Source organism: Neopelma chrysocephalum, unplaced genomic scaffold (assembly GCF_003984885.1).
Source record: "Neopelma chrysocephalum unplaced genomic scaffold, ASM398488v2 Primary Assembly neopelma1_68, whole genome shotgun sequence".
Classification (NCBI taxonomy): domain Eukaryota; kingdom Metazoa; phylum Chordata; class Aves; order Passeriformes; family Pipridae; genus Neopelma; species Neopelma chrysocephalum.
This window is the reverse complement of record NW_020897727.1, coordinates 5,894,029-5,919,491: the sequence shown is the minus strand read 5'-3', so window position 1 is coordinate 5,919,491 and position 25,463 is coordinate 5,894,029. Positions and strand designations below refer to the sequence as shown.

At 52.3% G+C, this 25,463-nt stretch overlaps 1 protein-coding gene across 4 annotated transcripts in view; it reads right to left on the bottom strand.

Moving 5' to 3' along the window:
* The window catches only part of ANKRD11 (ankyrin repeat domain 11), a 134,819-nt gene that overhangs the window by 17,658 nt on the left and 91,698 nt on the right, over window positions 1-25,463 (bottom strand). For all 4 annotated transcript variants that reach the window (XM_027685158.1, XM_027685159.1, XM_027685160.1 and 1 more), the window contains exons 3-4: window positions 15,399-15,543; window positions 8,160-8,298 (exon numbers count right to left, since the gene is read on the bottom strand). In XM_027685158.1, coding sequence (XP_027540959.1) covers window positions 8,160-8,298; window positions 15,399-15,485 — 226 coding nt within the window. In that variant the 5' untranslated portion in view covers window positions 15,486-15,543. The remainder of the gene's footprint in view (window positions 1-8,159; window positions 8,299-15,398; window positions 15,544-25,463) is intronic.

Genomic DNA, 25,463 nt, shown 5'->3' with positions numbered 1-25,463 from the left:
TTTGCCAGGCCTGGCTTCTCCTCAGCCTTGGTCACCTCCAGCCCTGCCCCAAAGCCAGGCATGGAGGTGCTTGAGGGGTCACACCTTGCAAGGCTGGTGCCACCAGGCAGTGTCCCTGAAGTACATGACTCCCAGAGCTGTACGTGGCAGAGGGCTGCTCCCTCAACTGGGAGCACAATTCCTTCCACAATTAGAATGGGAACATTTTCATTAATATTCCTTGGCTGCTGCAGGTTGTCAGCACGAGCTTGGGATTTGCAAAAATTGATTATTGAGTTCAACCGAAACCCCTTAAACTCCTATTCATTCTGCAGTTGCAGAAATTTCCTCCTCCACAGAACATTTAACATTAAGAAGCATGTGATCAACAAGATAAAAATAAATTGGAAAGCGACTGCTGTGTTCTCACTTGCTGTGGTGAGGCAGCAAGGGCTGGTGGAGGCAGCCGAGGACTCGGGCTCGTGCTTCCCAGTGGGAAGGGTTCAAGGCCAGGTTGGATGGGGCTTGGAGCAACCTGGTGTAATGACTTACCCTTAAGTGTGGGTCATCACACCTGGTCTAGTGGAAGGTGTCCCTGCCCATGGTAGGGGGTGGAGCGAGATGAGCTTTAAGGTCCCTTCCAACCCAAACAATTCCAGGATTCTGGCATTCTATGGCTCCCAGTGTGGGCAGCATGGCAGTCCTGAATCCCTGCATGGCACAACCCTCCAGCCACAGAAGTAAGACCCATAAGTGGGTCTGAAACACAAGGAGGAGGATGGAGACAGAGCTGCCTCCAGCATCCCAGACAGAGCTGCTTCCCATCCTCATCCTCAGCAGAGTCAGGGTCCTGCCTGGTCCCTGGCTGGATCCCCCAGCCCTGGTTGGTCCCAGACTCACAGAGTTGCACATGGGTCTTATTTCAGCCCAGACTTTACTGAGAATCGGATTTTCAGCAGATTTAAAGGTGCCCCTGCACAGAGATCTCCACTAAATGGCTCCGTGTGCCGGCAGCTTCCACAGGCTGCTCCTTCTCCTCTAATTAAATGCATTTCTGGAACACCTTGCAGGAAGACGGAGTGAATGGATAGAAACTCACAGTGGGTAAATACCTCAAGCAGACAGAATAAAGCCTATTTCACACTCAAACCCCTTCAACAAGGACAGACCCCCAAGGTACGAGGGGGTGAGCAGACAGGGAGCCCCCAGTGCCCATCGGCAGAGGCGGTGGCTGGACTGTGCACACGGATTCCAGCGGAAGACCACGGCAGCCCACGGATGCTCTGTGAGCCTGGGATGAGCCACACCTCCATGCAGCTATTTTTAAAGCAGCTCGTTTGCTGCTTCAGCCCTTCTGCAAACCTCCTGAGCACAGCCTCAGCCCTGGTTTTATTCGGGGATCCTGCTTGGCTCTTCCCTCACGCTGACGCCAGCAGGAACCGCGTGCGCAGGCTTAAAGGGGAAAGCAGGATCTGAGCAGAGCTGCCAAGCCCAGCCAGGAACTGCTCCTGCCTTTCATCACACGGAGCCTGAGAGGCTGCAAAGGCAGAAGAGGAGCAGATTCCCAGGACAAACGGGTCTGAGCATTTCCCTGCAGGTGGTTCTCATGCCCAAACGGGACTCTGGGCAGTGCTGCAACAGGGAGCACAAATCCGGGGCTGCTGGAAGTGCATCAGCAGCTCCATGGGGTCCCAGGGCAGCTTGAGAGGGATTCAGTGCTGCTAGGCTGGCTCTGTGTGCAGGGCAGACACAGGCTGAACTCTGGCCCTATCCGAAATGGAGAGAAGCAGGGAAGGAAGGAGAACAGGGCAATGATGGAAAACCTCTCCAAGGTTTCTTGAGCCTGTGCTACGAGATACTGGCAGGTCCTGGGGATGTCGGAGCCGCACAGCTCCTCACTCTCCACGCACGCAGAGAACCCTGTAATGCAAAAACCATCTGCTTCCACTGCTCCAACAAGACAACACATGCATGGAAGGTGGAACCCTGAGGAAAAATACCATTTCCAAACCAGCAGCTCACGTCGAACATCTCTGGCATGGAGACACCAAGTGCCGGCTCACCGGCAAACAGGGATTTTCAACAGTTTCCGTGCCGAGCAAGCAAACAACCAGGAGATCAATAAGAATAAATTAGAGGAGCACAGACAGCAACAGAGACTGCACTGCACCCCTGAGACCACGCGGGCTCTGCTCCCCCCAGCCCAGCCCAGCCTGCGTAAGAGTGACTCATTCCTGCCGCAGAACTTGGAGGGCATAAAACGTTTTGGAGCGTGTTGGCTCAAGGCAGGGAAGAGCAGGTCTGGCCCAGCACCGTGGCCTGAGGATGCACTCACAGGGCACCTGCAATGTGGGCCAGCGACTCAGGAGTAGAAAGGTTGATGGCAGCATGGTCCCACCACATCCCAGTGCTCCAGGGAACCCCAGAATTGAAGGACATGCAGGCTGGGGTTGCTGAGGGGAAGGCTGGAGGTGGCAAGAGAGCCTGGCAGCAGTGGCATGGAATGGGAAGCAGCACCATGGCACAGGTGGATAAACAAGAGAGGGCAGCAGGACAGGCCAGGAGAACACCCAGTGGTGAAGAGCTCAGTGAGGAGGGCGAGCAGGGCTGCACGGAGACCCCCGGAATGCAGAGGAACACAGCTTGGGATAGGGGGCTGCACCCCAGGGCTGGTGCTGGGGGGGGCACCTTGGCACCAGGAGGTCTTGGACATGCTGATGGACTGGGAGGCAGAGCCAGGAGGTGATCTGGTTTATCAAACAGGTGCCAAAAAGGAAACCAATGAGCAAAATGAGAAGAAAAGCAGGGTCTGCCTTGGCAGATGGGTAAGGAAGGCACCCTGAGCCACTCCCGTACAGCAGGAAGCTGGTTCCTAATCTGAAAGATGGAGGTCCAAAGCCAGAGCTTCAACCTGCACTCCTGAAGGATGGCAGAGACCTTGGCTTTGAGGCAGGAACAGAGAGAGGTGCTGGCAGGAGGAACAAGCCCCTCTATAACCACGTCAGGTCACTGTGTGGAGCTGAGTACACCATCCCTACTGCTCAGCCTGGCTCCTCAGGGAGCTCCCCACTGGCTGCAGTATTTTAAAACATAATTTGACTAGAGAGGTTTAATGCTGTGATCCAAATCCAGGTGTTCTCTCTACACCTGTAGGCCAGACCCCACAGTTGTGCCTAAATGTGTAAAAGCAGCTCCTCCCTAGTGGCCACTGGCTCCCAAACTGCTGCAAGAGGAGCCCAGAGGCTTCATCAGAAACAACAATCTCCACGTTAAACAAGAATAACTCTGAGAGAGACCAATTTTCAGGTTCAGACTGTTCATTTCCCACGAAATAGAAAGAACTGGAGGAGGGAGGACGGGGGAGGAAGGCTATGGCCAGCCCTCCCCCTCCTGGAGCCGGGGCCAGGACACTCTGCAGACAGCGCTGATAAAAGCTCTTGTATTAAGGAAAAAGCCATCATTGATAGATTTTTGGTTCACAGAGACACAGCACACTGCAACCTCTCCCTCTGCATGTTAAGGAGGTGACGAGGGGGGAGGAGGGAGATTTATGGCAGCTCCCATCATAAAACGACCTGGTTTTCTGCGCAGCCCTTCCCAGATGGCTGCTGCACACGGGGAGTTTCTCAGGGTGATCTGAAGGCTGGTGTGTGCTAGGCTCTCCACACTGTACCGGCATTATGGAGCCCGGCTAGGAAGGGAGAAGCTCTGACATTCACTCTCTCCCTGTTGCTAGGTGAGAACAGTTCCCCGACTATTTTAGTTAAAGGATTGAAATTACACAAGCAAAGAAAGCCCCGATGCAGTGCAGCCCCCTCAGAGCCCCCAGCTGCAAACACCGGAGCACAGCCAGCACAGGGAATGGCACAAATAACACTTTGGGATGCAGATGCCTTTTTTAATAAGCCAGCAATTTGCTTCTCACGGATTCCCTTGCCAGCCTTCCCAAGTTGGGACTAACGAGCCCATTCCCAAACACTCGTGGGCATTGGCAGCAGCCGGCTCTGGGAAAGGATGGTTTGGGTCAGCTGATTCATCAAGCATTTTCTAACCTACTAATTAACAACCTCAGGGGATTAGAGAGGAGTTTGAAGTTCCAAGGCCAGCTCCTGCCAACCATACTCACAACTGGCCCTCGTCCATCCAGCACCTCCTGGGCCACAAGCCCCCAGCTCAGCCCTGGGCTCCCAGAGAGACCTCAGAGCCAGGGAAGGTTGGTGTGGACAGAGCAGCTCGGAGGGCTGGTGGGGGTTTGTCTCTCCCTTCTTTTCCCAAAAGCACCCAGGGAGGGAGCTGAGCACCTAGAGAAAGAGCTGACACCCAGGGGGGGAGCTGGGCACACAGGGAGGGGGCAGGGCAGCTATCACTGCTGCAGACCACCAGCTTTGCCCAGCCTTGCTTAGGCCTTCCCAGCTCCCAAGGAGAGCTGTCGGAAGCCAAAATTAACTCAGTGTACTCAGAGATTTGTACTGAGCCCCAACTCTCCCTGCTGATGACTAAAGGCCTGGAAACCACAGCTGCACCTCGAGCCAAGGGACTCAAGTGACAGCAGGACATCCAGCTAAGGAAAGCATCCGCAGGAGGAGTGGGCATAAGGAATTCTGCACTCCGCACATCTCACAGCTGCTGCCCAAGCAGCGTTACCTGTCCCACTCTGCATTAAGGGACCTGTTGGTGTGAATCCGTCCCCTCGGGAGCCTGGGGGAGGTGGGGAGCGCCGGCCCCACGCCGGCAGTCTGGTGCCGTTGAGTCAGCCCATGACTCAGCCGTGGCTCAGCGCCGGCACCGCTGCGCCAGCCGCCCGTGCCCATCTCTCCCACCACCTCCCCACAGGTGCCTTCCCAGCAGGACTGCCCTCTCTCCCTGCTGTCCGCTCTCTGTGCGCTTCTAATACCACAATTATCAAATATTAATTTATTTTAAAGCCTGAACCCCCCTCGGTGCAGCACAGGGACGAGGAGCCGCAGGAAACCTCCCAAGCTGCTGGAATTGCTGGGAGAAGAGCTGGCTGTACTCGTTTGGTGGCTGCCAGGCAGCACGTAGGCTCCCGGCAGTGCCTGTGGATGTGGGGAGATGCTGCACGAGAGAAGGAGAAGGAAGGAGGAGAAGTCTGAGGCATAGAGATGCTGCTCCCACAGTGCTGGAGCTGTAACATGCACAGTCTGGAGGCTCACGGCTTGATGCCATTTTTTTTTCCTAAAGACAGTTTATTTAGTTAACTCTGAGGAACCCAAGAGCCAGAATTGTTGCTCTAGAAACCATTTTGAAGGAAATTATTTAAAAAGATTTAGCACTGAACCAACCATACCCAAGCTGTACGCTTAGAGCAGTGCTGGCCAGCAGTGCCTCTGGGACCCACACCACAGAATCATGGAAAGGTTTGGGTGGGAAGGGACCTTAAAGCTCATCTCATTCCACCCCTGCCATGAGCAGGGACACATTCCACTAGACCAGGTTGCTCCAAGCTCCATCCAACCTGGCCTTGAACACTTCCAGGGATGGGGCAGCCACAGTTTCTCTGGGCAACCTGTGCCAGGGCCTCACCACCCTCACAGCGACAGAATTTCTTCCTAATACCTGCCCTCAAACTGCCCTGCAGCACTGGCTGCTGCCCAACATCTGGCCAGGATGGGTTTTGCTGCCCTTCCATGGCAGACAATCCCACCTTCGATGTTTCTCGCCCCATGATCAGAGCACCCGTGTCAAGTCTGAGCCAGAGCTGTCCGGGAAAACAGCAACACACACCATGCTAAGGAAAATGAGTCACTGCCACACATCAGGATGAGGATCCATGCCATTGTTTAAACATTTTAAGAGGAGGAAAAATATCCCACTAGAGGCAAAGAGAGAGCTGTGCTAGCTCCCAGCTCCCACGTCCTTCCAGCTGAATTCCACGTGGCTGTGGAATATCCCTGCACCTCCCCCCCCCCCCAGAACACACACAAAACAGGCCCAGGAAGCACGACCACGTTACATAAACCACCCGAGGTCAGCCAGAGAGATGGTGCAATCCCGCTCCTCTGAGGGTTGGGAGCAAAGCTGAGGAGCAGAACAAACAGCAGCAGCCTCTCCCTCCTCTGGGAATGCGGGGTGGGCGCATGGCAGTCCCTTTGTTCCACACAAAAGCCTGTCCTGCACACCACACACACTTCAGTGTGTTTAGCACACATGTGTGTCCTCAGCCAAGTGCCACTGGTGGCACCAGCACAGGCTCGGGGGGACCCCTCCAACCCCGGAATGTGCAACATCTGTGCACCCACAAACACATCTCCACCTGCCTCTATGTCAAGCCAGGTCAAGGAACAGATGGGTGTGAGACACCCCACTGTCACAATGGGGTGGTGCAAGAGGAGAGCAAGGTGCCAGGGAGTCTTTTCCTATCTCCACTAAGTCTTTTCCCATCTCCAGCATCAGATTCCTGGAGTAAATATCTCAAAGAAGAGGAACAGGCTCCTGCTAAGCATCAGTCTGATTCTGCAGCTCCCTGCTGGTATCTCCAACCCAGCAGCTGAGTCACTTCCTCTCCAGTCCCCACCAAACAGGTTGCTGAGAGTCTCCTACACCTTCCCTGCACCTTCCCAGATTTTGTGAGAGCCCGGTTCGTCTTTCAATGGGCCTGTGAGTGCCACAACCCTCTACAGGCCTCCTGTGGGAGCTGGGCTGCTGCTGCCCCTCGGCTCACCTGCTTCCCCAGGAAGGACAAGCTCTGGAGAGGAAGGGGAAGAGCTCTGGAGAGGAAGGGGAACACATGTCCGGAGATAAGAGTCACACAGCTGCAGAAAGCAGAGGGGTAACGCGAGAGCCCCCAGGCAGGGGGGTCTCACAGTCTGCTGCTCCTCCCCAGCAGCCACAGCCTCTCTCCAGCAGCTCTATGCTCTTTTTTTCACTTGGTTTCCTTCTCGCTGCTGCCAGCAGAAACATTTCCAACATCCCTGCAGCCAGAGAGAGGCCAGAGCCCTCGGAAAAGCAAATCCCTGCTGCTGGGGACCGTGGCAAGCGAGCTGGCGGAGCCCTGCTGTGACGTCTCAGCTGTCACGAGGGTCAGACAGTTCTGCAGCCAGTTTGGCCTTCAGTTCTCAACCAAATATTGAACGTGGCAGAAACACCCTTGACAAAAAGCAGAAGCTCTGGCTCTGGTTAATCAGCTTTGCCTCGTCCTGGCCACCTCCCCTCCAAAGGTGACACCCCACGTGAGACACCACAGCACCCCAAAACTTCATCATGAACAGCCATCACATTTAACAGAATTAATTAATTTTTTTAAACTTTCTCTCCAGACAGGAAGTTCAGCAACACAAACCCATGGAAGCACCAGGCAAGCCTCAGGATGCATCACAGTGTGTGCTCATCCATGAACAGCCCTCACCAGTGGCACTCCCGGGCCTTCCAAATCTGCCCTCCTGACTTCTGAACCAAAGGAGACACATCCCGTGTCAGATCACCTCCCACACTCACCAGAGAGCAACATGAAACACAGCCTTTGTACCCTTTTAAAGCACATTCCCAACTTTCAGCTGGTTTTATCTCTTTGCACAACCATTTTACCTGACCAAAACTATTTCCAAGCACAGATTTCCTAGGAATGTACAGGAAGGACCCACACAAACCAGCCCCTTACAACCAAACAACACTATTTACTCCACATCCAAGCTTTGTGACAACTCTTCCCAACTCTTCATAAATCCAACAGCCTTCAACATCTGTGAGTGGCCATGGTGGGCAGGACCGTTGTGTACCAGCCACTCTTCTGCCACGAGATTGACCTGCTTGACCAGATTTTATTTGTTGGTTTCCTTTTAAACAATACTCAGCTTTATTTGCTTATTTTCAAAGTTCTCACGAGCAGGCCCAGCTCCATGGCTTGTCCCAACTACAGTTCCTGAACCAGGATAGTAAGAAACAGGAAGAACAGACAACAGCTGAAGGAAGGGTGTCTCCTCACACAGCCACTGCCTGGTCCACCTAGAAACAGCACCAAGAAGGGCTTTAACCCACTGAGCTCCAGATGTGCACACAGCAGTTATCCAACCCTTGTCCACATCCTCTTCCTCCCAAAAAAAAAAAAAAAGCGGGAAACTTGATAAAACACTACTGTATGGATTGCCTGTACCCTGGATCCTGTGTGCTCCCCACCAGCCCCAACACTCACATTTTGAGGGTGGAATATGGCATTTCTGTACCTGTATCCGAGTCTTTTTGATCTCCATTTGTTCCAACAGTGAAAGGCAACTTGCGTTTGGTCGCTCGCTCTTTCACCTCTTTGCCGCCATCGCTCCGGTCCAACTTTGGAGTCTTGGTTAGAGAAACTTTATCTTTATCCTGGAAAGAGAAGAGACCAGATTAACAATTCTCTTCCCCAGACTGCGTTCATCTGATCCCCCAAATCCCACACTGGCCTCACACAGCACCTCTTTCCTTTATATTGTGAATTTCCAGCATCAGGGTTTGCCAACGCAGCCTCTACCAAGATAAAAAGCTCCAACAAGGCCAATCAAGGCTGCTGTGTGGTGCCAAATTCCAACCAATTCACGTAAAAAAATGGAGCCAACGTGTTATGTTAGGCTGGGGATGTGCCTGGCTGTGAGCATGGAGGGAAGGTAAGCTGGGATGGGGGAACCTGAGGATTTCTGAACAAAACGACGTGACAAAAACAACCCATGTCCTGCTTTGTACCAGTCTTGTTTATTCGGGTTGGTTTGGATTTTAATGTGAAGCAGAAATGCTGGGAACTGCTTGGAAGCAGGGAGAGATTTTGAAGGAACATCCTGAGCAAGGCAAAGTTACCAAGTACTGAGAGAGGCAAGATTTTTCACGTGACCAGGGAGAGCTGGTTCACAACTCAAACTTCAGGAGTTCAGTGTGCCGGGAACACACAGCCCGAGGTCATGCCCTTGTGTTTTTTGTATGTGAGGAACAGTATTATTTTAAGCAAGCACTTCTGGATTGACCACTGTGCCCCTGCTCCAACAACAAGGGCAGCACAAGTGGCTTTGTGACAGATCTGATTTCAATAACCCAGTAAAACTCAGACCCTGAGCTTTAGAGGCAGAGTTAGATTAAATACAAGCACCTCAATACATTAAATCATGCCAGACTGTGGCCAGGAGTTCGGAGGAGCCAATCTAAGAGCATTCCCTTGTTTAGAGAGGCGCAGTCCCTGTCTGTCCCTGGCAGGTGGCCCCGGTGCCAGCAGTCACAGGACTGTGCTGTCACTGCGTGTGTCGCTCCTTCCTCTTCCTGAGTCTCTGTCTGGAGACTAGACTTCACCCACAGACGAAACAGAAACCCCTGACTCGGCCCAAGGGGTTCAGTTTGCAGCGTGACAGCCCCATGGCTCTTCTCACCACGCTCCAGTGAGGACAGAGGAAATGGGCTGGGGAATCCCTTTTTTGGTAAAGCAACAGAAACAAACCTGCCTGACAGGGCTCTGCGGTGGGAGGGAGCCAAGGCACGTTCGGAGCCCCGGGAAGGGCAGTCCTGCTCCAGAGTAGCTGCCGAGCGCCAGCCCCAGCACCGGAGCAGCGGGACTGAGTCCCCACAGCCAAAATAAACACTCCAGCATTTCCTTTAAACCCTCCAGATCGAAATGCTTTTGCCTTGCTTTTTCTGAGGTGAACAAAAATAGTTGGGAATAACAAATGATGCCACTTCTACTGCCAGCTGCTGCTCTGAGGAGCTCCCATCACCTCCCAGGAATGTCGTGTTGTGAGCAGGTACTGTAGTCTGTCCCAACTCTATGATTCTATTATCAAAAGAATAAAATAAAACATGTATGTGTCACAAAAAAACCCCCACCAAATAAATAAAGTACCTTTTCCCACACTGGCCATCCACATCCTGAACTTTTCCTTATATCTGCTTGGATAAAAGACATCTCTGAGCACTAAGGACATGAGTCTGTGATGTTCCTGCACTGTGAAGTGGTCATGGCACCAAGGCTGTTAAGAGTTCAAGGAGCATCTGGAAGATGCTCTCATACATCAGGTAGGTTTTCTAATGGATTAATGCTGTCCAGGATCTCTGCACACCCAGGAGTGAGAAAAAGGGAAGGACAGGTAAAAATGCAGCTTATTCTAGAAAGTCAGAATCATAGAATAACTTGGGTTGGGAGGGACCTTAAATATAATCAGTTCCACCCCCTGCCATGGGCAGGGACACATTCCACTAGACCAGGTTGCTCCAAGCCCCGTCCAACCTGGCCTTGGACACTTCCAGGAATGGGGCAGCCACAGCTTCTCTGGGCAACCGGTGCCAGGGCCTCACCACCCTCACATTTAAAGCCATTGCTATTGCCAGGTTGTTTAAATCTCCACTTTGGAGGAGGGAGAGAATAGAGGAACTAGGGGAAAAACCTTCCCAGACAGCAGGGTGAGTCCAGCTTGGAACTGGCACTGGAACTGTCTGTGTGAATCTTGGGCACGCTTGGGCAGCGCTTCCTTTGCATCCGCCCCAACGCTCGGAGCTGCTGATCCAGTAAGTTCAGCACAATTAAATATCATGGAGCAAAGGAAGCGGCAGCAGCCCCAGCACTGCTTTGAAGATTAATTTGTACAGTAGCACAACGATAACCTTTTCTACTAATTGGAGCAAGGAAGATCCAGACTCTGCTCCCCCCTGGAAAGCAGCAACCTGCTGGGGATGCCTGCAGCAGCAGGCAGAACATCAAGGCACTTGGAGAGTTCTATTCCTAAAAGTTTTCCTTTTCTTATTTTAAGCTTTACTTCCCTAATTATTTCCAATTTTGTAATGAAGAATGTCATCCTTTACTCGAGTAAAACCTGGTTTCACTTTTAGGTCTTCTCATGTTTAAAGAAAGCTCAGACTCATCAGAATCAGGTTTCACAAATGGAACAAATCCAAGTCAGAATCACGGAGTCCTGGAATGGTTTGGGTTGGAAGGGACCTCAAAGCTCATCTCATCCCAACCCCTTTGCCATGTGCAAGGGACACCTTCCAACTACACCAGGATGCTCCAAGCCCCGGCCAACCTGGCCTTGGCATTGAAGAGAAACTCGTATGAACATCTGTGTGTAAGAGTTAGGGCTCTCCAAGGCCAGGACAGGAGTCTGGGGATGGAGAACAGTTGAGAGCTCGCAGCAGCAAAAAGTTCCCCTTTGTAGGTGTTAATAAAAGCTGCTTTGGCAAAGGGGACACGGCAACCATGAGTACACAAAAATCCCCTACTGGCACGTCATGTTCTTAGTAAGATTTACTATATGAGTAACTGAACCCACCTTGAGTTACACTTGCAAAAGTTAAAAGATCACAAGTCACTCTTGGCTGCCATGGTTTGGAGCACAAATCCACCATGAACTGCCCCAGCAGTCACCCAGGGTGAGATGCTGCAGCCTGAGGATGGAAGGGCTTCTCTTAATCAGCACGACAGACCCCGACCTCAATCTGCTCAGGGCATTTCTGACATAAAAAACAGACAAAGGCTGGTTCTCTGAGCAAAAACAATCCTGTGGTTCCTTTTGATGCAGAATTCTAAAGACAGAGCCACTCAGATGGGGCTCTGAGCAACGTGGAAGTGGAAGGTGCCCCTGCCCACAGCAGGGAGTGGGACAAGATGAGCTGTAAGGTCCCTTCCAACCCAAACCATTCTGGGACTCTATGATTTACAAACCCATGCAAAGGAATCCGTATTTCCAGCCCCGTCACCTTGCTCCAACAGAACCTGACTCACATCCCAGCATTTATGCAGAGACTTGCACTGCCAGCCATGGAAATCCCCGAGCCCTTTGTTCTCCAAAACAAGTTGAAAGCATTTCAAGTTGTGATGTCAGTAAAAATTAGGCAGCAACGAACAAAACCAGCCCAGGCAGCCCAGGAGGAGAAGCCCGGGAGCACTGAGGGCTCCAAGGTCTGTGCCCCGGGTGATGCCCCACATCACAGTCCTGCCATGGGCAAACCAGCCCACTCTGCAAAAAACAAATGCTCCCAAGGGTGGGGCTTTCCCTGCACTAGCAGGTCATTTCCTGAGGTCTTGTCAGGGGGAGAAGAGGCAGGAGGTTCTCCCCCTGTGTTACAAAAAGGAATGGACAGTTTTACCCAAAAAGCAAATTAATGTGGTGGAAACCAAACTATTCCCTAAATCTGGGTCCCTTGCAGCCTTTCCAAAACCAGAGTACACCACACACACACACACACAAAGTTCCAAAAAGTCTGAATTTGTGTTGTTATCAGTGCTGCAATGAAATATTTGAAGTATGGAGGTGACTGGAGCTGAAGTCCCTTTCCTGTGAGACTCAGGCTCCGAGTAAGAAACATGACCCTGTGATGACCATGGCATGATTTTCTTCATCTAAACGTAGGCTCTTCGGTGTCTAAGTCACCCAAACGTCCCTGCAGATTTCATGGCCCAGAAGATGACTCTGGTGGACACACAGCCCAGCTCTCATTTGTACAGCACTGGAAAGCCCTGACAGCCCACCTGGTCTCAAGAAGAACTGAAAAACACGGGCTATGTTCCCTTTTCTGAAACAGGGAGAAGAGGAAGGAGAAAAACCTTCAGTTCTTTTAATCTCTGCCAGCTCCTACAAGCAAAAACCAGGGTAAGTGTTGTTCTGCTTGGTGTTCAGCTCAACCATTGCAGCAAAAATGCAATTTGGGCTATGCAAGAGGGAGCATTTCCCCACAAAGAGGCAAATGCTCTGTGGCAGGCGCCGAGCACATGGTGTAACCACCCAGCCAGTCCCAGGCACATCAGGAAATGGTTTCCACAACTGATCTGACTCTTGCTGCAGAGCCCTGCTCAGGCTAAGCCATGAGTAATCTGCCTCTGCTATGGGGATCTGTGGATCTAGACCAGAAAGCAGAATTATTCATATAAGGCATGCAGATTTTTACAGAACCCTTCAGCCTGAACTCAGCAGGAGGAGCCACGGGGCTGCCAGTGCCCGCCCCAGGCAGGCTGAGTGCAGCCATATAAGGGCTCCACTAATCCTGGGAGAAACAGCTTCAGTGCTGTCAGACACAGTCTTTAAACCACTTCACTCCTGTGGCTGCATCCCACTAGTTCATAAGTCCCTTCTGTGGAAGGGCAGGGAGTGGAGAGCCAGGAGTATGAGCTCTACAGCTCAAAGCAGCAGCTGACATCCTACTCCTCAAAGCAGGGGCCCTCTGGAAAAGCACAGCTTCCCTGAGAGCTGGGCTGCTGCGTGTTCAAGCATGGAACTCATGTTCAAAGTTTGGTGATCACAGAATCATGGAATGGTTTGGGTTGGAAGGACATTCAAGCCCATCTTGTTCCACAGGCAGGGACACCTTCCACTAGACCAGGATGCTCCAAGCCCCATCCAACCTGGCCTTAGACATTTCCAGGGATAAGGCAGCCACAGCTTCTCTGGGCAACCTGTGCCAGTGCTTCATTACCCTCACAGGGAAGGATTTCTTCCCAATATCCCATCCAACCCTGCCCTCTTTCAGCTCAAGGCCATTCCCCTTGACCCCGTGGCCCTCAGCCCACCGCAGCACCAGGACCCCCGAGCATTCAATGCTATTCCACTGTGAGAGCTGGAGCTGCAGAGCCCAGGCATGTAAAGTCTGTTTATTGCTAAATCAACTATCGATATTAAGGTCACATTAAGAGGAAAACACTGCAGTGGCATCGCTTTGCTCTCCCTGTGCCCACTGGTGGGTCCCTGAGTGTGGCACTGCTCAGGCTCTGCCCTCCCTATCCAGCCTCGTGTGCCAAGTCACAGCTCAGGCCTTTGAACGTGTTGACAAAGGCAAGATATATGAAAGGCAGCGGCTGCTGACAGGCAGGTACAACAGCGTCTGCAGGGAGGAGGTCGAAGTGCTTTTCCCCTGAGTCACTGCTCCAGCTCAGCTGCAGAATGAACCAGAAACAGGGAGAAATGGATCCTTTGGCCACTCGGGCTGGATCTCAGCTCAGTCCGGGGAAGACAAGAGCCTGTGAGCATCTCCTCTTTTGAAAAGGTCAAAATTAAGTGAGCAGAAAGCTCTGCCCCGTCCCCTCTCAGTGCCACTCTCCGCAGGTCTGTGCTGACACCTCTGAATGGGAGGCAGAAAATTGTGTCCTAGTTCTGTAGCCAGCAGGAGATAACTCTGGCTCCCGGCGTCCTCCGCGCCGCTCAACAAACCTGCTCTGTAAATAACACGCAGCCTTTAAGCTGCCGGGAGTGGATGAAATAAAATGGGAGCTGATTCATATTCCAACTGATCCTCTCCCTCCACAAGCACCTGCGCCAGCATTAAGCTTCTTACCCGGCACAGACCAGCCCTGTATTTACATATCCTTGTTTGCCAGGGTAAACGCTGGCATCTTCCCCATGCTCCAGGACAGCTGTTCCCTCTCCAATACCCCTGATCCCAGATTTTGCTCCCTCCTAGAAGCCCCACGCTGTGCCCACAACGCTCCTGCACCGACCTGTGCATGCACGATGACACAGAAAGGGGAACGCAGCAGATGCTACCAACGTGCTCCATAACCAAATCCTTCCTGGGATTTTCCTGCTGGCTATTTGGCATTTTCCTCGTTTTGTCAGTAACATGAGCTCAATCACACGAGGAGTTATTGCCATCACCACGGGAGGGATTGCAGGGGAAGTGACGGAGCTGGGGCTCGCCACGCTCAGCTTCAGCTCCCAGGCATAAACTCCTGGGGGAATGCTGAGAAACTGGAGCAAGGAGATGAAAGGGAAGTGGATGAGATCTGTTTCCTTAGCAGAATTCGGTAGATGTAGGTTTTCATGTTTATTTAAATCTGCACCCAGATTTCTGCAAAACTATTGACTGGAAATGACTGATACTGAGAAGGGGGAAAAGCTGAATGAGAGGAGGCAGAGCTCACGCCCGGAGCAAAACAAGAATCTGGGAATGAAGAAGAGAAGTGTGAACTTATTTATCCTTCAACTCAGATTTCAACTCAGTAGCTTCACATCAAGCCACACCAAAACCCAAACACCTCGAATAAAGCCCAGAAGCAGCAATTTCAGCAGAGTAGCTCCCAGGCTGAGCCCTGGTCAGCCCACACTGCTGGGGGAAGCAAGACCACCTGAGCCTGACACGGACACAACATTTCCATCTGGAGGAGGAGGAGAAGAAGCTCCTCCCTAGCCCAGCACACACTTGTACCATCACTGCATCACTTGGGCCTTCCACAGCTCAGTGAAGAAACCTCTAAAAACGCAGAGTACTGCAGAAGAGAATCTTCCAAAGCATCTCCTGTTGCTCAGCCAAGTCGGGTCCAGGTGGCCATAGCATTTCCCAGGAAGGACTGCAGCCACAGAGGAATAGCATGGACCCCATGAGCTGCCAGAGCACCAACACACCAATGTCATTCCCAGGATAAAAGCCCAGGGCAACCTCCCACCACGTGAAACACTCCATGGCGTGGAGACATCAGGCTCCAGGAGCAGCATTCCCAAAGGAAGGAAGACGACCCAAACACAAACCTTTTTCCCCGTTTGTTTCTCCACCATGTCGTTGCTGAGAGAGAAATCTTCTGACTGTGGTGTTTTAGAACACCCACCCTTGGGCATCGTTCTGCCTTCCTTACTTGATCTTCATTTATGCTGCCATCGCCTCATCATCGACCGTCTGTTGGGAGAGAGGAAAAGGAAGGTCAGACATCTCAGAAGGATCTTCCCACTGTGGGGGGGAAAGGCAAGGCACTTCCCAGGGGGATACAACCCCTCCCAATCCTTGGATGGCAGCCCCAGGATGGCAGAGCACCCTCATAGGTGGGAAAAGCCATTGTGGGCTTCTGCCACCTTCCCAATAAGTAAGAGGTGTTGCGAGGAATCACACATGGAATTATAGAATCATATATGTTGGAAATGACCTTCCAAGACCATCGAGTCCAACCTGTGACCGATCCCCACCTCGTCAACCAGCCCAGAGCACTGAGTGCCACGTCCAGTCACTCCTTGAACACCTCCAGGGATGGGGACTCCACCACCTCCCTGGGCAGCCCCTTCCAATGCCTGACAACACTTTCCACGAAGAAATTCCTCCTGATATTCACCTGAACATCACCTGGTACAGCTTGAGGCTGTGTCCTCTCATCCTATCTTTGTTGCCTGGGAGAAGAAGCTGACCCCGAGAGAAGCAAGTTGGGATCTGTGGCTGCAAGCATGGCTTGTTCCATGTGCAAGGAATAGCCTAGAACGGATAACGTCCCAGCAAAGAGCAACGTCTCTCCTGCTCTTCATCCACAGCAAGATTCCAAGCCTACACAAAGCTTCCTGGAGCTGCAGCTCCATCCAGAGCACAGGGACATAGGATAACCCTGAGGCAGGGACAGCCCTGGGACAGGGACAGCCCTGGGACAGGGACAGCCCTGCTCCCCCAGTTTGCCACACTGAATGCCCAGACACTTGCAGAACCAACACAAATTACAAAAACCTACATAAAAAACCCGCACTTTTTGAACAAGTTGCCATTATGAGACCAGAAAGCACAGAGCGGTCAGAACGTTCCCTGTTTGACATCCTGGCTCTGGCTCCGGTGCCACACCTTGGCCCAGGTGAGCCAACCTAGAGGGTACAAAGCGCTCCTGCTCTGGTGTGTGTTGCCTGGTTACAGGGCTGGAACAACAACTGACATCTGAAATAGAGGGAGGTGAGAGCTGTAACAGGGATCAGGAACAGCAGCCAAGGCCCTTTTAGGTGAACAAAAATATCTCCTCTCCTGAGACCAGAGGCTGGAAAGCACCCGTGCAACGGGATATCTGCAAGAAGTGACCCCCAGCAACCCCGACAGCAACAGGCTCCTTGGACTGAGGCTGGAATGGCACAAACAGGGCACTTTTGGGAACTTTTCCCCAGCTGATTGTCACCTGCCAGGACTAACATCGCACCCATTAACGTCTGACACCAGCAGCTCTGCAGAGCTACAATTGCAGGAAATTGTCCAGGAACAAAGTCATGCAGTGCTCCATCACGAGATGGGAATTCTGGGGGCGGGGAGAGAGAAAAAGCAGAGAAGAGAGGAGAGAAGAGAGAGGAGAAAGGAGAGAGGACGGGACAGGACAGGACCCAAAGCCTCCTCCCAGCCCTGGCTGAAGCAGCTTGAACCATGTCCTGGGAGAGAGCCTGGCACCACCTTGCCAGGTGCTGGATCCCACACCTGCAGCAGGGCAGGACAGGGGTTACAGGCTGGAGGAACTCAAGAGTGGTGCTTTCATCAGCCTTGTATTTCAGAAGTTCCCTGGAAATCCCTTTCACATTTAAATGTTTTATTTATGCTTCAGAGGCTTTGGGGCCCTTTGGGTTGGTTTGTGGGTTTTTTTTTAAAAAAAGGTGGTTCAGAGGCCTCATCGCAGCCCAGCAGCAGCACAAATTCCCAGACCAAAGCACTAGGCACAGACAGTCCCAGCACTAGTGATTCCAGCAGGTGACTGTGCTTCCCAAGGTGGCTAATTCTCAGCCCCAGCTCCTCTGCCTGGACTATGGGAAGGTGGTTATCCATGTTTAGGAACAAAGCTTTGGGGACAGAGACCTCCCTGTGTCCCCCTGCTCAATGTGGGGACAGCTGTGGTGCTGAGCTTTGGGACTCCCAACCAGCAGTCCACAGCCCTTTCCTTCCAGCTGAGAGAGGAGAAAAAGGACCTGAACTGGCCAAGATAGGAGTAGGCTGATCCACTCTCCTCCTTGCTGGGCAGCAAGAAGGGGGGAAGTGCAGAAAATTCAGTCTAATAACCCAGCGTGCCCATGAAGAATTATGGAAAAAGAAAACCTATTCGAGTGAGGGAATGCCTGCAGAGATTTGTGTCTCCACATTTCTGCTCTTCACTCCTCAGAGACAGCACCAGGGCTCAGCACACCAGGGCTGATGCAAACAGCCTTAAAAAGGTAGCTCAGCCATTCCTGGATCGTCAGCATGGAGGGGCTGGAGCTCACCAAACCCTTGGCCAAGGCAAGGGGCTCTGGCCCCGGAGCTCCCCCACACCCCCCCCCAGGCTCGAGGAGCAGCTCCAGCCATTCCCAGCCTCAAGAACCTCACTCTGTCAGGCATCATTAGCCAGCTGGTAAAATTAGAGAATTATTTCCCCTCAGTTTCACCTACTGGACCTCATTAAGGTGCAGGTAAAGGAGAAAGGAGTGTGTGCCTGGGAGGAGGCAGGAACAGAGGACAAGATTCCCTTCAATATTCACTGCAAATCTAAGAGGTGGAAATTCAGATGAAGTGCTGGGCAATGGAAATTTATTTACACTTTCCAACAGATATTAAACCCAAGCAGCTTCAGCTCTGCTGACAGTGAGCAGGCTGGGACGGGGACACGCTCTGCTCCCACCTGCAGCCAAAAATCAACCCCACATTGCCACCAGTGCCTCGCTCAAACAGCTCCATGACCTGCACGCTGCCAATTTATTCTCAAAAAACCTGTGCCCACTCCCAAGTCTTTGTGGTTGTTTGTACCAGGGGTAGGTACCTATTCACGTGGAGCTTCCAAAACCTGTTTAACTGAGAAAAGGCCAGACGGATGCCAGATTAATTCTGCGCCCCTTCTGTTCGCAGAGCTGACTCATTACACTTGGAAAGCCGCTGCCTCTCTGGGTAAACACAGCCCTGGCCTGTTCCACAGCTTGCAGGGAGTATCACATTTGCACAACAATTGCCGACAACGCTGCAGCCTTCCTTTCATTTTTAAGCACGTTTAATAAGTTCATTTCATTTTGAAGCACGTTTTATCAGAGTCGGAGGGGAGGTACACATTCCCAGCTGGAAGAGCCGCCCCCAGGCGCAGCACAGAGTCGCAAATCTAGGGCTGCAGAATGACAATTTGGCTTCAACCCCTCCTAATTCAGGAGCTGGACGAGCACTCCCTTTCCACGACCTCCTTCTCCAGCTCACCTCCCTACCAGAGGTAACCAGCACCCTTCCTATTTCATAAACAATTAACTAAGCTCCTCCAAGGAGCTGATTCCATGTCGCTGCACAATAAGAAGTGGGAGACTGAGTGAGCTCAAGGGAATATAATCCCTTGTACTTCTCCCGGAAAACAAAGGAGCTGTTCCCCCCCTGGCCAGTGTCCAGCCCTGGCTGCACAGCCGGCCTGGTGCTCACCAGGCCCCGGCATGGCCACAGCAGCCCCCACTGCCGGAAAGCTTCGATCCCACACAATCCCCTGGGAAAGCGGTGAATGGAGAGGGGGAGCCTGCCCTGGGATGGACCAGCCTGGGCATGGCAGCTCCTGCTGTTTCAGGATGGCTGGTTCCAGCACGGAAGGCCATGGTGGTCCTGGCCCACAGAGCATGGCACACGGGACTTCGCCAGCTGGGAGAAAGCTGGAAAAGCAGAGATGACACCCAGTCCAGTCCCCCTGCCCCAGACCTCGGGTGCTCCTGGACACTGCCACGGGCTGGCAGACGGGGGTCACAGCCCCCACAGCATCCCCTAGAACCTTCCCAGACGATGGAGAAACAGGACCATCGGGAGCATGACCAGGAGTGGGGCTGGAGCTGTGCGGAGCAAGGCCAGCTGAGAACAGCAGAGCTCTGCAGAGCCAGCCCTGGCCATGCCCACCCACCCACAATCCTCTCCCCTTGCTGGGCTGAGGAACCAGTTGAAAATGGGTTTTATTTTGCCCAGGGTACACCAAGCCAAAGCCACACACTAAGACCAAACACTTTTGTGGAGGACCTCAAACAGCAATGATCCCAAAAGGAAAGGAAGGGAGGGGGGGGTTCATCTGTCCCTTGGAGGAGGAGAGCACTGGTGGCTTCAAGCTCAGGACATCTGGGAGGCAGTATGGGACCAGCTGCTCCTGTTTGCCAGGACCAGGCTCCCAGTGAAGGTGACAGCAAACTGGGACAGGCACAGAGGAACATGGACAGAGCCCACTCCAGCTCCAGCCAGACAACACCAACACCCTGCCCAACAGGAGAGGAGATTTCTCGTTAACAAACCCAACAGATCCCATGTACATTTAAATTCCCCCATCCCAATCCCTCCTTGCTTATGGGCCCTACGAGCAACACACCAACAACCGTATCTGTGACAAGGGAAATGCAAACACCACTGAGGACCTCAAACGAATCATAGAATAGGATCATGGAATGGTTTGGCTGGAACGGACCTCAAAGTTTATCCAGTTCCACCCCCAGCCATGGGCAGGGACACCTTCCACTAGACCAGGTTGCTCCAAGCCCCGTCCAACCTGGCCTTGGACACTTGCAGGGATGGGGCAGCCACAGTTTCTCTGGGCAACCTGTGCCAGGGCCTCACCACCCTCACAGGGAGGAATAAAGAACACTTTGAGATGTATCTCCAAGGGGGAATGGCAGCTTTCCACAGCTCTGCTGGTCCCAGCCCTCCATCCCAGCCCTCCATCCCTGCCCTCCCGCAGAGCAGCCAAGCTCCTGCCATTCAAGCTGAAGCCACAACAAATGAGCTCATGCGCACGATCTGTGCATCGGAGCCTGCCTGGACCCCGCCAGCCTGGAGTAAAAAAGATTGTGGGGCCTTCCCTCAATGCCAGAAAATAAGGAGGGAGTTGGCTGAAGGCTCCTGCCCATGCAAACCCCCCAGTGCAATTAGAGCCCCAGACGTTATTTGCACAGATTCAACACATTTGTTTGGTCTGAAAAGGTTGGAATAGGAACAAACCTTGTGAAAAATGAAAATTTTAATACCTCAGGCTCCTTTTAAGGACTCTGTCCCAGAAAAACAGGTGTCTTAAATCTTTGAAAATTGCCTTAAAATAATCTCACACCCAGAAGTTGACATACACCCCCAGCACTGGAAAGCAAGAGGAGAAAACCAAGAGTTGAGGTCTTTCAACATGCAGAACCACAGAATCTCAGAACTGTCTGGGTGGGAAGGGACCTTAAAGTTCATGTCGTTCTATCCTCTGCCATGGGCAGGAACACCTTCAGGCTGTTCCACCAACATGCTCCCAGCACCTGCTCTCCACCAGTTTATCCTTCACCTGTTTGGCCAACACGACCCACAATTAGTCCCTGAAACTGCCCGTGAGCACCAGCGGGACGTGCAGTTTGGGGAACAAGGAACAATTGTTCTTTGTGCTCCAGCCCCACTCCGGAGGAGTAAAGTCCATGGTTTTCCATGGTGAGTACACAGGGTCAGGAGCAGCAGGAGCCCTGCAAGCCTGCACAGCAAACACAGGTGGTTTCCTCAGCACCTGACAATGGGTAATCACAGAGATTAGCTATGAATGAGATAGTGCAGTGCAAGGTGCTAATAATTCTTAGGACCCAAAAAAGGGCAATGGAGAGAGCCCTGTGTCTTCCATGGGAAAGAATGCTCTCCTGGTCTCACAGCTCTGTCGAGTCCTCACCTTCAACTCCACATCTTTCCTTACCATGGGGAACCTGTTATCTGTTTGTTCCTGGCTTCTGAAGGGGGATGTCCCCCATTATCAGGAGTTCTTAGATATGAAACATCTTCATTCACCTCTTTGCACAGCTTCTCCTCTCCTGTTCTCAACATCACTACCTAGTCCCCAGTAACCGTCCTTCCTTCCACCTTTCCCAAATATTTATTCTGCCTTACTCCCCAGTGTTTCCTGACCTCCTGATATCCTGCAACGACTCACAGTTGGCTTGGGCAAGGCCTGCTGCCCTCTCAAATACACGCCAGCCAAGTAAACTTACTATGCTGGAATCATGGAATTCCAGACTGGGATGAAAGGAACCTTAAAGACCATCTAATTCCAATCCCCTGCCACGGGCAGGGACACATTCCACTAGACAAGGTTGCTCCAAGCACTGTCCAACCCAGCCTTGAACACTTCCAGGGATGAGGCAGCCAGAGCTGTGCCAGGGCCTCCCCACCCTCGCTGTAATAAAAAACAACAATCCTGCAGCCTAAGTTACTTAAATTAAACTGAATTAAATAATATTACTGAATTATGGCAGCTCTTAGTATTTCAATCATCTGTGGAACAGATGCCCCTTCCTGGTGTTCCTCAGGACCTGCAGAAAACAACAGAGCGGAGCAGCTCGGCCTGCACATGGATTTGCACTCACGTCTCCAAGGGCCATGGTCAGGATGATGCCCATGACCTCACTGGGCTCCATGAATGTCCAGCTCCTCCACAGTTCTCCGGTGATGACCCACTACACAAACCCATCCCTGCCAAGGGTTGAATTCCAACCACAACCTCACACCTGTGACCTGCCAGCGTCTTCTCCTGCCCCAGCAGGAGGTCAACAGTCCCAAATTCTGACAGCTCCACATACTTTTATTACACCAAGTGTTGCTATTTAACAGGATTATATTTGGACATTTCTGCCCAACCACACTGTGACTCAGAATCCTCCAGCTGGGACCGTTCTTGGGAGACACAAAGTCCGAACTAGGAGCGAGCCCTGACAGTGCCCTGCACCCACGAGCAGCCACTCCGCCTGTGCGGTTTCTCCGGGAGCAGTTTTTCCCACAAACCCTTCCCTCAATTATCTGTACACAGCTGCCTCTGGTATTGCTCCACTTCTGGATGCTGCCGATGGATGATCTGGTTCCTGGCCAAGGTTACAAAACTGTAGTTTGAGTCAGTGCTCCGAGCTGTGCTCTGGGAGCGGGATCAGCTGCGATGAGGAAACCTCTGGAGCAGCCACAGTGCTGGAAGGCTGGAGCAGCGTAGGGCCCCACCACACCACTGTTATCCAGGGTGGGAGAGTGATTATCACACTGCTGTCCTCTCCAGGATGGCTCCAAATCACCAGCTTGGACCAAAACCTGCTGGAGAAGGAAGACTCCGTGCTTTGTCCATCTCTGCTTTGCACAGAAATCTATCAGGCATCAGCCAGAGAAGAGCTGTGTCTGCCAACACAGTCACTGCCGGAGTTCCTGCACAACAACCTCCTTTAAAACCGTGATCAACTTCACACAGATATTTCCACTGCTGCTGCATACAGGAGGAAAAACACAGCCCAAACTACCCTGCACACAGAAAACAGGGAAGAAACACAACCCTGATGAGCTGAGAAGTTCGGGGAGGGCGAAGCCTTCACCCGCAGCTCACAGGGATGTGAGCAGGGTCTTGGAAGTCCCACCAGTGGAGAAAGACAGGGATTCCCTTGGGCTGCTTTATCCTGGCAAAATTTAAACACAAATCTGCAGAACCCACTGCGTTCCCAGGACAGTTTGGGGCGCTGGGCTCTGCCCCCTGTGCCCAGCACGGAGCTGGGGCTGTGGATTGCTCTGCTGAAGTGCAGCTTACGGGGTTCAAGAGTACCAGCTAAGCCCCAAAAACGGGCTGGATCCGATTTTCAAGACAGAGAAACAAGTTAGCATAGACAATTCCTGACCATTGCTGTCCTTGGTTTGATGCTGAATCACATGGACTGAAGGGTGACAGATGAAGCACCAGAAGCCGTCGGTGCCCTGGCAGCGACCGGTGCCACCCACCCTGCCGGTGGCACTGGGGACCTGGGGCTGGCAGGGTCTGCTGCCACACTCTGCTCCCTCCTCAGCTGGGGCTGAGGCTCCTCCATGTTCCCACCCACACATATTCCACCTTCCCACTCCTGGCACTAGTGCCCTGTCCCAAGTGAAAGCTGCGGGACAAACACCATTCCTACAGAAAGCTCATGCTGGCTCCTAAGAGCCCCATCTGCTGCTTGGCTGCACAACAGGAAGGTTTGGGAAGGTGGCAGGACGAAGATGCATTTGGGCTCATTTTTGGCCATTTAAATGAGCACAGGCATCACCGTTACATGGCCTCATCACCAATAACTCTGTGCTCTGTTCACTCTCAGGCACTCAGAACTGGCACTGAGGTGACACAGCTGAACAGAGACAAGGTCCTGGGAGTCTGGGCTGCTTTAATTCCATAAATACTCCATATTCCCTGTGTCCATATCTGTACATACACGTGTACATGCCCACACATGCACAGACATACACACATATAATGGACACACACCTCGCAGTAAACCCCAACTGAGACTCGCTCCAGTCTTGCCCAATTTTCACCATCACATGCTTCACTATGTCAAAGTCTAGGACAAAAACCAGCTTTAACTACAAATAAACCACATGACTTAAAAATGCCCTTAAACCTGAGAAGAGACCAAGACCAAGCACATTCATTACACAAGAAAGAAATCAAAAATATTTTGCAAAAGGTGCCATGGCCACTGGAACAGGGTCCTTCAAGTTGAGGACACCCTCGGCATGAAGGTCCTGCTATGACCAGCCTGAGGACTCTGCAACTCCAGTTACACCCCAGTGAAATCCCTGCTTGAGCCTCGGGGAATTTGGACAAATGCTTTGGGATGTCTGTGTTTAAATTTGGTTTCAGTCCACAATGTCGCAACGTGGACAAGTAACATCTCCCAGCTGCAAGCAGCAAAATCCATGGTAATGGCAGCAAAACATTCCTCGTCCTCCCTGTTCTTGCACAATTCTTCCCAAGATCCCTCTCTCCATCTCAGCATCCTTGTGCTTCCTCCCAGCATGGGAACCTCAGGAATATTCTGGTGGATTCAGGAGCAAGGACCAGACAGAACGAATCTCTCACAGGGGCCCTGAAGGAATCAGGCTTCAGGGAAAATCCAGCACAGACCTTCACTGATTTCCTCTAATTTGGGATCTGCAAACCCAGGAGCTTTGCTTTCCTCTTTTCCCTCTCCCACTGAGGCCAGCGGGTTCCAGACCAATGTTTTATCCGTGTACAAAACACTTTGCAGCAACACTCTGATTTGTTTGCCATGTTACTGGCAGCTCTTAAATGACAGGGCAAGAACTGAATAGAGATGGACATAAGGCCAGGTTGTACGGGACTTGGAGCAACCTGGGATAGTGGAAGCTGTCCCTGCCTGTGGCAGGGGATGGAATGAGAATCCCATTCTGGGATTCTACGAAAAGATGGATTCATAGCTTACAGTAAACTGTAAGCATGGAAGGAACTTGGGGAAGGGGGGAAAAAAGCCTGGGCCATGCGAAGTTCCAGCTTTGTGCCAGGGCAGCATTTGGCAGGGAAGCCTTTCTCTTAAACACACCAAGCACCATGGAGCAGCACAGCACGATGCCAAAGCCGGGCAAGCACCGGGCTATGGAGGGGGGAAAGGTTTCTGCTGGATTCACAGCTCCACACAGGAGGGAAGGAAGGGGAGGGCAGGAGAGCAGGCACACGGCGGGTCCATGTACATTTCTGGGCAGCCATGTGTGAGGTGCCACACTTAGAGCTGGGTCCTTTTCTTCTCAATTGCTGCTGCTCCCTCCCCACCAGCAGAACTGTCATCATGCTTTCTGTACCACTGAAAAAGCCATGGCAGCTCCCTGAGCCCCGACACACTGATACCACCAGCGGATTTCCCGATTATTTCAGCCTGAGCTGGGAGCTGAGCCCCGGCTGGAGCTGTGCTGCTGACGCCAGCTCGCTGCCACGCTGCTGCTCAACACGCTGTGTGACAGGAAACACTCACTGTGGCTTTCATGGAGCTCCGTGTGCGCAGCCAACGTGGAAAACACACAAATCCCGAGCTTCTCCAAGCAAACCACATGCCCTCCACTGCCAGGGGAGAAGCACCTTGCCTGTGTTATCTTCG